General features: G+C 41.4%; 1 protein-coding gene across 2 annotated transcripts in view; it reads left to right on the top strand.

Moving 5' to 3' along the window:
* The window catches only part of PALS2 (protein associated with LIN7 2, MAGUK p55 family member), a 137,489-nt gene that overhangs the window by 74,903 nt on the left and 49,417 nt on the right, over positions 1 to 13,169 (top strand). For both annotated transcript variants that reach the window (XM_084618345.1, XM_084618346.1), the window contains one exon: positions 10,115 to 10,233. In XM_084618345.1, coding sequence (XP_084474471.1) covers positions 10,117 to 10,233 — 117 coding nt within the window. In that variant the 5' untranslated portion in view covers positions 10,115 to 10,116. The remainder of the gene's footprint in view (positions 1 to 10,114; positions 10,234 to 13,169) is intronic.

Here is a 13,169-nt window from a genome sequence, read left to right as displayed (position 1 = left end):
CAGACCAGTCATCTTAACTTCAGTACCCAGAAAGATAATGGAGCAAATAATTAAACAATCATTTTGCAGACACCTAGAAGATAAGGTGATAAGTAGTGACAAATCCATGCTGACTAAGAACAAATTGAGTCAAACCAACCGAATAGCTTTCGTTTACATGATAACAAGCCCTGTGGATAGGAGGGAAACAGTCAATGTGGTATATCTTGACTTTAGTAAGGGTTTTGATATTTTCTCATATAACCTTCTCATAAACAAACTGGGGAAATACAAACTAGATAGAGCTACTGTAGGTGGCTGCATAACTCATTGGAAAATCGTTCCCGGAGAGTAGTAGTTAGTGGTTCACAGTCAAGCTGGAGGGGCATATTAAGTGGGGTCCTGCAGGAATCTGTTATGGGTCCAGTTCTGTTCAATAACTTCATCAATGATTAGATAATGGCATAGAGAGTACACTTAAGTTTGAGGATGATACCAAGCTGGGAGGGGTTGCAAGTGCTTTGGTGGTTAGGATTAAAATTCAAAATGATCTGGACAAACTGGAGAAATGGTGTGAAGTAAATAGGATGAAATTCAATAAGAAGAACTGAAGGTACTCAACTTAGGAAAGAACAATCAGTTGCACACATACAAAATGGGAAATGGCTGCATAGGAAGGAGTATTACAGAAAAGGATCTGGGGGTCATAATGGATCACAAGCTAAATATGAGTGAACAATGTAACCCTGTTGCAAAAAAAAACTTACCATTCTGGGACGTATGAGCAGGAGTGTTGTAAGCAAGACCCAAGAATTAATTCTTCTGCTGTACTCTGTGCTGATTAGGCCTCAACTGGAGTATTGTGCCCGGTTCTGGGCACCACATTTCGGGAAAGATGTGGACAAATTGGAGGAAGTCTAGAGAAGAGCAACAAAAATGATTAAAGGTCTAGAAAACATAATCTGTGAGGGAAGATTGAAAAAATTGGGTTTGTTTAGTGTGGCGAAGAGAAGACTGAGAGGAGACCAGGTAACAGTTCTCAAGTACATAAAAGGTTGTTACAAGGAGGGCAGACAAAAATGGCTCTCGTTAACATCTGAGGATAGGCCAAGAAGCAATGGACTTAAATTGCAGCAAGGGAGGTTTTGGTTGAACATTAGGAAGAACTTCCTAACTGTCAGGATAGTTAAGCACTGAAATAAATTGCCTATGGAGGTTGTGGAATCTCCATCATTGGAAATTTTTAAGCACAGGTTAGACAAACACCTGTCAGGGATGGTCTAGATAATACTTAGTCCTGCCTTGAGTGCAGGGGATTGGACTAGTATACCTCTCGAGGTCCTTTCCAGTCCTATTATTTATATGACTAGCTCCGTGGATTGTAGGACAGAGAAGGTGGTCAGCTGTAACTAGTCAAATAAAGTCAGTTGACTGCCTATTTGACCATGGTCCTATATTTTCAGATACTCCAGCAAGAATACCCTGATGTATGTGGTGGAACTAGGAGAGGTATGAGCATAATGCCAGAGGGAATATCTAAGGAGTAGTTCTTCAAGCGCTTCTCCCAGTTGGTATTCACAGAGGGTGCACATGTGCTCCATGCACCTGAGACCAGAAGACTTTTTAATGGCCATATTCATTGGTCTGCTCCTGTGCTCTGCACCTCCTCAAACTCTTAACCATGGATATAAAGGGCAGCATGGATCAATTGCTCTCTAATTCCTTTCTATTGCTTGTGGTCTGAGACAGAACCCTTCAGTGTCCTCAGCTTTTGCTGGCAGTCCTGCTTGAATTCACTTTTTTTCCCTTGGTTAGCTGTTAGTATTAGTTTTGGGGTTTGGGGGTTTTCCCTACTTGCTGCCCCAATGTCTGAAGCACTTAGTATGCCCAAGATTCCAGGCTTTAAGCCCTGCCTCGCCTGCCCACAAGCCTTTCTGGTTAGGACCCTGCCTATGTTGACTCAGGGAATCACACATTTCTTCTAAGTGCAAAATCTGTCGATCCTTTCCCCTTTGGACTGGAGGAGGCTGGGGAGTTCCAACTCTGTAGACACTTCATAGAACTCTCCAAGAGGCTCCATTCCAATTCTGATCCCTCCTGCTTCCTGGCACACTGGCTGGAGCTTCTGTGTAGTGCCCCTCTAGCAACAATGCTCTCTAGCGATCCTTGATCAAGCTCAAGGACTTGTTTAAGCAGAGGCATTAGGAAGGTAAAGGTGGACACCCCCTTCACAAAGAGGGATACATTACTTCCTAAGTCCTCTAAGAAATAGACTGTCTCTCCCCTGCTCTTGGTACTGAGTGAGACTCTAGGTTTGTCTACCGCTGAAATCAGTGTAACTTACGTTGCTCAGGGTGTGAAAAAACTACCTCCCTGAATGACGTAAATTACATCAACTTAATGCGGTGTCTACAAAGGTGCTCTCTGGGATAGCAGCATATCTTCATTGCTGAGGCAGCCTGGTATTTCCTTACTTTGACAATTGGCTGATCACAGGACACTCGTATCAGGAGGAATGGATGGTGGTCCTCTCCTTACTAAACTTCTTTCACTCTTTGGGATGTAGGTAAATCCAAAAGTGTCCACTTTAGCTGCAACACAAGTTATGGAATTTATAAGAGTGAATCTGAACTCCATTTTGGTCATGGCATATTTACTGTCACAGATTCTGTGTGATGAAGGACCTAATCACCCAGCTCTGACTAATCCCCACAAATGACAATCCAGTCCTGCCTGGTCCTTCTAGGCCATTTGGCTGCATGCAGCTATGTGACATCATTTGTAAGAGTCTAGTTGTGGATGGCCTATGCTCCAGGAAGCTGCACCCTGGACAAACAAGTTTTGTTTCATTTGAGTGTCCTCTCATCCCTCACCTAGTGGGAAAACAAAGGGTATGTCTTCACTACCTGCCAGATCGGCGGGCAGCGATCGATCCCGTGGGGATCGATTATCGCATCTAGTCTAGACACGATAAATCTACCCCCATGAGTGCTCTCCCGTCGAGTTCCTGTACTCCAGCACCACGAGAGGCACAGGCAGAGTCAATGGAGGAGCAGCAGCAGTTGACTCACCACAGTGAAGACACCACGGTAAGTCGATCTAAGTACGTCAACTTCAGCTACGTTATTCACATAGCTGAAGTTGCGTAACTTGGATCGATTTCTGTCTTCCCCCCCTCCCCCCAGTGTAGAGCAAGACAAAGAGACCGTGTAGGGGTTCCCTTTGTTCTCCCATCACCCACAGATACATTCATTACAGATTCCTCCTTACTGTGCTGAGGAGTGCATGTAGGCAGTCATATGGCTCAGGGCTCCTGCATTCCACACAAACTAAACTGCACATCAATCTTCTGCTTCAGAGAATGCACAAAGCTTGCAAAAGATTGTCACCCTTCATCTGCTCCAACATGTCTAAGTTATGTCTGACAGTGTGACTACAGCAGTATTATGTATAAGCAGAGAGGAGTGAGGTTCCCCCCACTCTGCATGGATGAAATCATGCTTTGGATCTGGTGCATCAGATCCGTATTGGCAGTGCACTGACCAGAGTATTGAATGCTAGAAGATAGTCTAAACAGGCATATCTACCTGGATTGTGAGTGGGAACTCCACTCTTCAGTGGTGCAGAACATATTCAGGTCGTGGGGTTTCCGATTCTGGGACTTCATGACTGAAGCAAACTAGCAGCACCCAACTTACTGCTCATGAACTGCTATGCTGGATGCCTTTCTGGGACACTGGAGCTGCTAATGTAGGCCTTCCCTCCCATTCCCCTATTAGCCTTTGCCTACAAGAGGGTCAAGCAGGAAAAGGCAAAAATAATCCTGATAGCACCTTGGTTGCTGAGATAATTTTGTTTTGCCACCATACTGCAGATGGCCTCTCACCCATGCATAGCCTATAACTGTTTCTAAATCTGCTGTCTCAGAATGAGGACAGAGCCATCCATCCAAATCCAGCCTCCCTCCATCTGGCAGCCTGATTTTTGGATGGCAGATCGTTTAAGAAATTAATAGGGTATGACGAAATCAGACTGACCAGTTCAAGTACTTTGGTGTCTGGGTTCCAGAAGATAGTAAGCTTAAACATGATATGGTCCAGACTGGGGAGTGTTGGCAAAGTGTGTAATAGCATTTCAGGTGTTGTGTATGACAAACATATGTCACTGTGACTGAAAGCTCAACTGTGTAGAAGAATGGTGCCACTGCAATGCTCTGCAGTAGAGAAACATGGTCAGAAAAGGGGTGGCGGGGCAGTGCCTACCGATGTTTGAGATGAGATGTCTTTGCACTATAAAAAGAGTCTCACACAGAGACGGATTGCAAAATGAAAGATTTAGGGTAGAAAACAGTCCATGATGTGTCTGCATCATTTGAACCTTTGGCTTCCTGTTCTTTTGGCCCTGTCTATGAAAGTGGCCTTCCTAATGGTGATCATGTTGGCTATGAAAGTGGGTAAGCTTGGGACTTTCATGGTGGATCCTCTCCACATGGTGTTCCGCAGGCATAAAGTGTTGAAATCACATCCCAAAGGTCCCCTCTGAATTTCACGTGAATCATACTGCTCGCTTGCCAGGCTTCCACCCAAAACCTAACAGTAATAGGAATGACCGGAAGCTGCACTCTGTGGTTGTTGGCAGAGCTTTAGCCTCCAACTAGCAAAGGGCAAAACCCTTTAGAAAGTCTCCAAGGCTATTCGTTTTCATTACTCAGAGAATGAAAGGAGAAGCTGTCTCTTCTCAAAGACTCTCAAAATAGATTTCAGAGTGTATTCTCCACTACTAAGAGCTTATGGAAGCGCCTCCCCATCACGGTATCTGGGCATATTCAACTAGAGCACAAACTGTATGTGTGGCTTTCCTACAGGGAGTTAGTTCCCCTCTTGGACATCTGTAAAGCAGCAGCTCAAGGCTCCATTCATACATTTACCAGGCATTATGCTTTTGTCCAAGCTTCATCCGTGGATGCCTCCTTTGGTTCAACAATCCTGTGATTTGCAGCATTCTTCCTTACATACTTCTCCATCATGAGTACTGCTTGGGAGTCACCCACAGTGCATACCATATGGACTAGCGCTTGAAGTGAAGGTTACTTATTTCTGTAGTAACTGGAGTTTATTTGAGATGTGTGGTCCCGATGGGTATTATTTGCCCTCCTTCCCCTCTGCTCAGATTCTTACTTGAGTCGCAGTAGAGTAGGAACTGGTGAGGCAGCAGGTCCTCACTGCCACTTATGTCCTCAGTTTAGAGCATGAGGAAGCACAGAGTGCAGGTGCTGTGGAACACACTGCTATGGAAAAGTCTTCTGGTCTTAGGCACATAGAACATGTGCACTCATAGGGACCGTGCATCTTGAACTCCAGTAACTATATGGTAAGTAAACTCCATTTTCCCATGCTAAAGCCAGCTTAGCATAGCCAATACTGGCATTGTATCAAATTTAAAAATCAATTGAGGCTCAGAAGTAGGGCTACTTCAGGTCTACTAGCACAGCAAAGATCACTAGAAACTGAATATGGTGTCCAGAATAATCTTCCAAAATGAATAAGCCTTCATACGGTAAATACTCTTTTCCTTCACGGCAGCAAGAAAGTTGTGAGCACATCAGGACTTTCAGTTTCTGGGCACCTAGTCCCCTGCATTCATCTCACTTTGGGTAGTTTCTTTTGGAAGTCCCCCTTATGTCAGGAGTTCTTGCTGCAAAAATATTTGAGGTTAGTGGCACAGAGATTGATTCAGCTCTGAGGGATAGATGTCTGAAGTGAAAGGAAAGTCAGAAAATAATATTTAAACAGGATCAACTGTCTTACATATTACCTAAGAGCATTCTCATTTTCTTGGTGCGTCACGGATTTAGCACTTCAGCTACATACTATATTAGTTAATTTATTAAAGAATGAATGGAACTTTACCACTGTAGGTTTAATGCGGTGCCTAGCAGATTTCTAGTGTATCTACTTGTCACAGGATCCTTGGGGTGCAACCTGGGACTGTGGGGGCATTGTGCCCCCTCTGCTCATTATTCTGAGTTCTCTCACAATGCCTTACTGGTGGCAAGAAGCAAATCCCTCCAAGTGCTGTTACCACTCAGTACAACCGCATGTGGAGTCCCACACCCAGCTAGATTGCATAAATGCCCTCAGAGTCACTCATGACTCTCACAGAGAAAGGTACCAGCCAAATCCCACCAGCTCCCAGCCTTGTACCTTAGGAATATACTGTCTTGCACTGCTCAAGACCCTTTCTTGAGCAATGCAAATTTATTAATTGGTTCACAACTTCATCAATGAAAAGTGGACATGCACCAGCCTTTGTGACCTGAGCAGATTTGCCAAACACTTCAGACAAACTCTCTGGTAAAGATAAGCAGTAAAACAAGTGTATTGGTTACAAAAGCTAGATTTTAAGTGATTATAAGTGATAGGCAAAAAGTGGTTACCAAAAAAAAAAAAAGAAAGAAAAGAAAATATAAGCATGCAGTCTAAACTCTCAACCCTGTTAGACTGGGCAATGTCTAAATCAGGGGTTGGCAACCTTTAGCATGCGGCCCATCACAGTAATCCACTGGCGAGTCGCGAGACATTTTGTTTATGTTGACCGTCTGCAGGTACAGCTCCCAGTGGCTGCGGTTTGCTGTTCTCAGGGTATGGGAGCTGCGGGAAGTGGCGGCCATCATGTTTCAGCAGCTCGTTGTGTCCCTCCGTTCTCATTGTCCGGGAACAGTGAACCGTGGCCACTTGGAGCTATGAGGGGCTGTGCCTGCGGACTGTCAACATGAACAAAATGTCTTGCAGCCTGCCAGTGGACTACCCTGATGGGCTGCTTGCCGAAGGTTGCGGACCCCTGATGTAGATTAAGCAGTTTTTCTCACCTCCCTGGATATTGCAGGTTGGTAACAGTCTTTAATACACAGGCTTTTTCCCTCTTAGCTTGTGGACCAGTCTCTTCAGCTCCGGCATTCTCATTGCCTTCCGCGTAGGTGGGGGAGAAGAGAGAGGACAAAGCATGCGGCCATTGTGTTGTGTTTTATATCCTTAGTTCATGTGACTGGAGAACATATGTCCAGGCATGTCTGTTGGGCATTGCTAGGTCATCAGGCAAGGTTGAGCAATTCCCTTGGTGTGGCCTTGTGCAAGTGAGTCATTGAATTGTAAGTCTCTTGCTGGACAATGGCTGATATTTGTTCAGCACCCACCTGAGCGCTGGTTATCTCCCTTCTTACTGTCTTTGGGGAGCTAGTATCTGGGTGCTTCCTAAACTCTCAGCATATTTTAATGAGAAGCATACAGTGCAATTCTCATAACTTCATATGCATTAATGGTATACATATTTAGATGGAACAGTGGGTTTCAGCAGATCATAATCTTTCCCATGATACCGTACATGGCATGCTTTATATGCAATATTACAATTAGATACAAATGATGAATATGGGGGTTGCAGGGGGTTCCCCCATGGTGCAGAGTGTCGCAGTGTTGCTTTCAGGACTTAATCTGCCCTGGAGAGGGGACAGGTGGTGGTAGTTTATTTTTTTTATACAGTGCTGTGGTACACATGGTGCTTCAGTCATTTAAGAACAGTCCTGGCCCCAAATAATTTACAGTCTGCAAAGGCAAATTATGCCCAATAAATGTGGAAAAGGATACAGATTGTCAGCCTAAAGAGCTCCCTAGCATTTCAAAAATTGTTAGAACACCCATATGACGGACTTTAAAGAGAGAGAGAAGAAGGAAACTGATGCATCGTATCGCTAATAAGTAACTAGTGCTGTTGTCCACATATAATGATTGCTTCTGTTTGTGTAAAACATAATTTGTCAGAATTTTGTGGAATAAATTCTTAATCTTAGGACAAGTGTTAACTATGAAATGGCATTGGCATAGATGTGTAATTTTGTGGAATCTGGTGAGCTCTGCACAGTTTATTCGTAAAGCAAAGAAAGCATATTATTGTAATTTAGCATTTATGATCCCAACACTGTATGACACATAGTACACCAATAAAAATGCTTGATAGAAGCACTTGTATACTTGTGCAAATGTATGTATTTTATGCCAGAAAACCAGCATTAAGAGAATGTTACAGTTGTGTAGTTAGAGCAGTAGTTCCCAAACTGGGGTTCATGAAATTTTACAGGGGGTTCTCGGGGGGAAAAAATTCCCTCATGGTGGACAGAGCTGTCCCTGGGAGCCTTGGGCAGTACGACTTCCAAGAGCTAAGCAGATCAAAGCAAGCATATCTATCACACTGAGGAGATTTAAACTTCAAGACTCCTTATAAGAAATGGAAAGGGAGGTGGATATTTCTTGCTGTTTTTAAAATTAAATAGGCAGCTAGTATTGTTTTTAAAATTACTATGAACAAGTTTAAGCTTTGTTGTAACATGTGGTGTTTGCCTGGACTGCTCAAGAGCTGAATGCTTGTGTAAGAGGAACTCTGAATTGGCTTCTTAAATACCTTCATGCTGTTTCACATCTGATACTCACTGATAAAACATAAAAGCCTTGTCTTATAACAGGCTTATTCAAAGTGATACAAGCTATGAAAGTGAGATCTTGGAAGAGTGTTGCTATTTTCATAATGTAATAAAAATACTGTAATGATTAAGAATAATAAATAGTGTGTAATAAGCATGTCATAAAAACAAAAAATTTATATTTCCAAGATCACTGCTTTTATAATTTATACTCAAGTAAAGGAGAAAATCCCTGGAAATAATAATTTTAGGAGAGGGTTTGCGAGACTTTACATTTTAGTGAAAGGGGTTCACAGATTGTTAAAGTTTGGGAACCACTGAGTTAGAGAATTTGGAAGTCATGAAATGTGAGTGCAACGTTGTTTTGCCAACTTGAACTGGAATGGGTGAAGAGGGATTTAACATGTCATAGGGGCTTTTAAAAAACATATGGGCTATGTAGAGTTTGATTTGGTTGTTTTTAGTCATTTTTGTTTTGCTGACTTAAATACGGTATGCAGCATGAAGCTCACAATGTGGTTACCGACAGCTTTTGTCTCTCAGCTAAAGATTGGAAATAATATATTGCTGTCAGAATCTATGAAAGCATAATGTAACTGTCATTTCCCTCCTACTCATCCTTTCAAGGAGAATTCACTTTCTTAAAGTAAATGGGGGTTGGGGTGTTTATTACAAAATATGGTTATAGCAGACTTTTTCAAATGTTAAAAATGGTCCACAAACCCTGTTGATTGACAGAAGCTACTGTACTTCAGGATAGCATTTAATTGTGTTAAGTAGAATGTTTTAATAAAGAGTGGCCAGTAAATATTTTCATGAAATGGATTTTTCTAGGAAGGATAGATATCAGAGTGTAGGTGTTTTAAATACCATCCATTCTGTACAGTTGTTGTTACATAATGAAAGCTATTGTGAAAAGCCATGAAGAAGTAATGCAGATTAGGAATACATTTCTGTGTGGGAGGAAAGGGTATGTGTGTAGTTTTCTGACTTTTTTTTTTTTTTTTTTTTTGCAGCCTGTGGACCATTGTAGTATAGTAGCTTAACGATTATTATTTAAAAAAAATTGTGTTGAACCTTAGCAAGCCCATGTGTACATGCAAATGTCAGAATTGTTCAACTGTACACAAGTGTACAGGTACCACATGCATATGTTTGGACCTGCAGTATGTGTGGACATGTGCACATGAGGGCTGAAAACATTTCTCGAATGTCCAAAGAAAAGAGAAATAGAAGGAAAACAGCCATTAATACACATTACATTTAATAATATGTGCAAGTGTGTCTCCAAGGATATAACGTATAGCATATACTCATTTATGTATTTCTTGACACCTTTAAACACTAGCAAATGTTGGGAAAATGTGCTGCACCTGGCTTCAAAGCAATTGCATTGGTAAAATTCTAGGTGGATCGCAAAAAAAAAAAATCTTATTTTCTGTCCAAGCCCCTTTCTTTGTAAATGCAAATGGAATGTTGGCTGCCCCACACTCACTCCAATGTGCTATATAAAATATCTGCAGTAATTCCACTGGAGCAATCACTACATCAGTAGTCTCTAAACATCTGAGATGTCTTATGAATATTGGGTTTTAGTTGTATTTCAGTTTTTAAAGGCTTGTCCAGAGTATTTTTGTCATTACTGTTTCTTTTTATCAGCAGCAATGCAGCAAGTTTTGGATAATCTTACTGATCTGCCCATATCAACAGGAGCTGAAGAAATAGACCTTATTTTCCTCAAAGGAATTATGGAGAACCCTATTGTAAAATCACTTGCTAAGGTATTTTGATGTATTGATAGCTTTAATTAAATTTGACACTTTGCATATTTTTACTTGGAATATTGTCAAGTCAAGAAGTCTGACTGGTAGTATAAATTAATTTTATCCAGAGCATATCTACCACTGGTGGACTTAAAGGAAATTGTGAGAACAGATTTAATCTTGGACCTGCTTGACTTGATCCTTTCTCCATCTATTGAACTCAGTTGCTTTTCTAGCATTTAGAAAAGGGATTGGAATATGGAGGATGAAAATAAGTTTATTTATCATTAGTATTATCAAAGAGCCTAGGAGTCCCAGTCACGAACCAGGATCCTACTCTGCTGGGCACTGTACACACAGAACAAAAAGAGCTTGCAATCTAAAAAAAAGAAATTTTTAGATATAGACAGACCAACAGGTAAGTACAAGAAACATTACTAGTCAGTGTGATAGGCTGTAGGCTCAGCACACCAGCAGCCTTACCATTGTCAGGTTTTTGTACACACATCATCAAGGAGAATTTTAAGGAGGGAATTGAGGGAGAATGAGTGAGTTTTGTAGATGTCATGGAGCCTTTCTTCCAAGCATGAAGGGATAAAACACAAAGGAGGTTGTTTGAAAGGTTGTTGGTGCTGCACAACATTTTGATTAGTTTTATATCATTCTAGTTTTTTAATGTGGCACACACAAATGGATTAAAAACTGGCTGACAGGTCTCAAAATGTAATCGTAAATGGGGAATCATCATTGAGCAGGTGTATTTTCAGTGTGGACCAGCAGGAATTGATTCTTGTCCCTATGCTATTTAACATATTTATCAATGACCTGGAAGAAAACAAAATAATCACTGATAAAGTTTGCAGTTGACACAAACATAGGGGGAGGGGTAAATGAAGAGGACGAGTCAGATTCAGGGTGATCTGGATGGCTTGGTAAACTGGGTGCTAGCAAACAATGTGTGTTTTTGATAGAGCTAAGTGTAAATGTATACATCTATGAACAAAGAATATAGGACATATTTACAGGATGGGGCACTCTATCTTGGGAAGCAGTGACTCTGTAAAAGTTTTGGGGGTTGTGGGAAGTAATCAGCTGAACATGAGCTCCCTGTGTGACACTGGGGTCAAAAGAGCTAATGTGATCCTGGGATGCATAAACAGGAGAACGTCGGGTAAGAATAGATGTTATTTTTGGCAGTGGTGCAACCATTGCTGGGATAGTGTGTGTAGTTCTGGTGCTCACAGTTTAAGAAGGACGTTGATAAACTGGAGAGTAGTCAGAGAAGACCACACGAATGATTAAAGGATTAGAAAAATGCCCTATAGTGATAGACTCAGAGCTCAATGTGTTTAACTTAACAAAGAGAAAGATAAGGGGTAACTTGATTGCAGTCTATAAATATCTATGTGGGGAACAAATATTTAATAATAAGCTTTTCAATCTAGCAGAGAAAGATGTAACATGATCCAGTGGCTGGAAGTTGGAGCTAGACAAATTCAGATGGAAAATAAGGCATAAAGTGACAATAATTAGCCATTTAAACAACTTGCCAAGGGTTGTGGTGGATTCTCTCACTGCCAAGCTTCAAATCAAGTTTGGATGTTTTTCTAAATGATATTCTCTAGGAATTATTTTGAGGAAGTTTTATGACCTGTGTTATACAGGAGGCCAGACTAGATGATCCCAGTGGTTCTCTCTGGCCTTGGAATCTATGAAAATTTAACAAGTGGGCAATGGAGGCTGGCATCATGAGCCGATGGAAGGTAGGAGTTGATTTGGCAAATTCCTGTGTTTTAGGAACATCAGATACCAAAAATATGGTAAAATTATTTATGAAGACAATTTCAAAATACTCAATTTCAAGATTTTCAGTATTTAGTATTTATATAGTACTACTCTACTGTCTCCTGTCGCATCTCATCCGGTTTGTCTTTGACCAAACGTACATTGTGATCCACACGTATGAGAGATTGTGCCTGTATAGAGCCACTCTGAAGTCAGTGGGGCTCCATGCAGGCACAGAAACCCACCCACATGGATCACCATGGTGCAGCCTAGAGAGAGAGGTGTAGAGAGAAACAATGGCAGTATGCTGCTGTTAGTAACAAGAATGGAGTGAGAAAAGATTAGAAAATAACACAGTTTATGTGTAATTTAACAAAAGTGAGCCACTTCTAGGCTAAAGTGGCCGCAACTCTATGCAAAAGTACTGCAGGGGTCTCAAAAAGTGGATGCTCGCATTCCGTATCTACTGCGTACAGATTTAGAGCACAGGTACAGTGGTTGGCTTTCAAATGTGAATTGTATATCTCCACTTTTATGTTAAATTTGATACTTTATTTTTTTATCACCAGGGAGGGGGTGCTTTAGAAACCAGCTTCTTTTTGCTCCTTTGGCAAGAGCTTCTCTTCTCTGGCAAATTACAGTCTAAGAGCTTGTCTAGGAGAACAGTTAAAGACAAATCTACAGTGCTAGTGTGCCACACAGTAACTCAGTGTGGATCCTGCTACTGCATGCCCTTTGATCTACTCTACTTTGAAATGGGAGTAGATCAAAGCACACTAGGGAACTTTTAGTGCACAGGAGCAGAGTCCTCACGGACAATTACTGTGTGGCATTCTAGTGCTCTGTAGATGTACACCTCAGCTTGCAGCGCACTGTTATCTAGATGAGCCCTAAGGCAGTTTTTTTAATGGTCAAGTTGCAAATGCAAAAGAGAGAGACTATAACGGAAATGTTTACACTTTTGATTATTGGCATATCTCCGCTAGAAAGCTGTATCACTTTAACTATACAATCCCCTAGTGTGGATGCAATTATATCTGGGGGAAATGAGTAGAGTAAATTTTTGTTAGATTTTTTTTTAATGCAAATTGTCATTGCAAAATGTTACTAATTATAAGATCAGTATTATTGTCTTTTAGCTACTGTAAAAGCAGTATTGGTTACAGTGG

Source organism: Lepidochelys olivacea, assembly GCF_965140295.1.
Source record: "Lepidochelys olivacea isolate rLepOli2 genome assembly, chromosome: 2".
Classification (NCBI taxonomy): Eukaryota; Metazoa; Chordata; order Testudines; family Cheloniidae; genus Lepidochelys; species Lepidochelys olivacea.
This window is presented reverse-complemented; position numbering and strand designations above follow the sequence as displayed.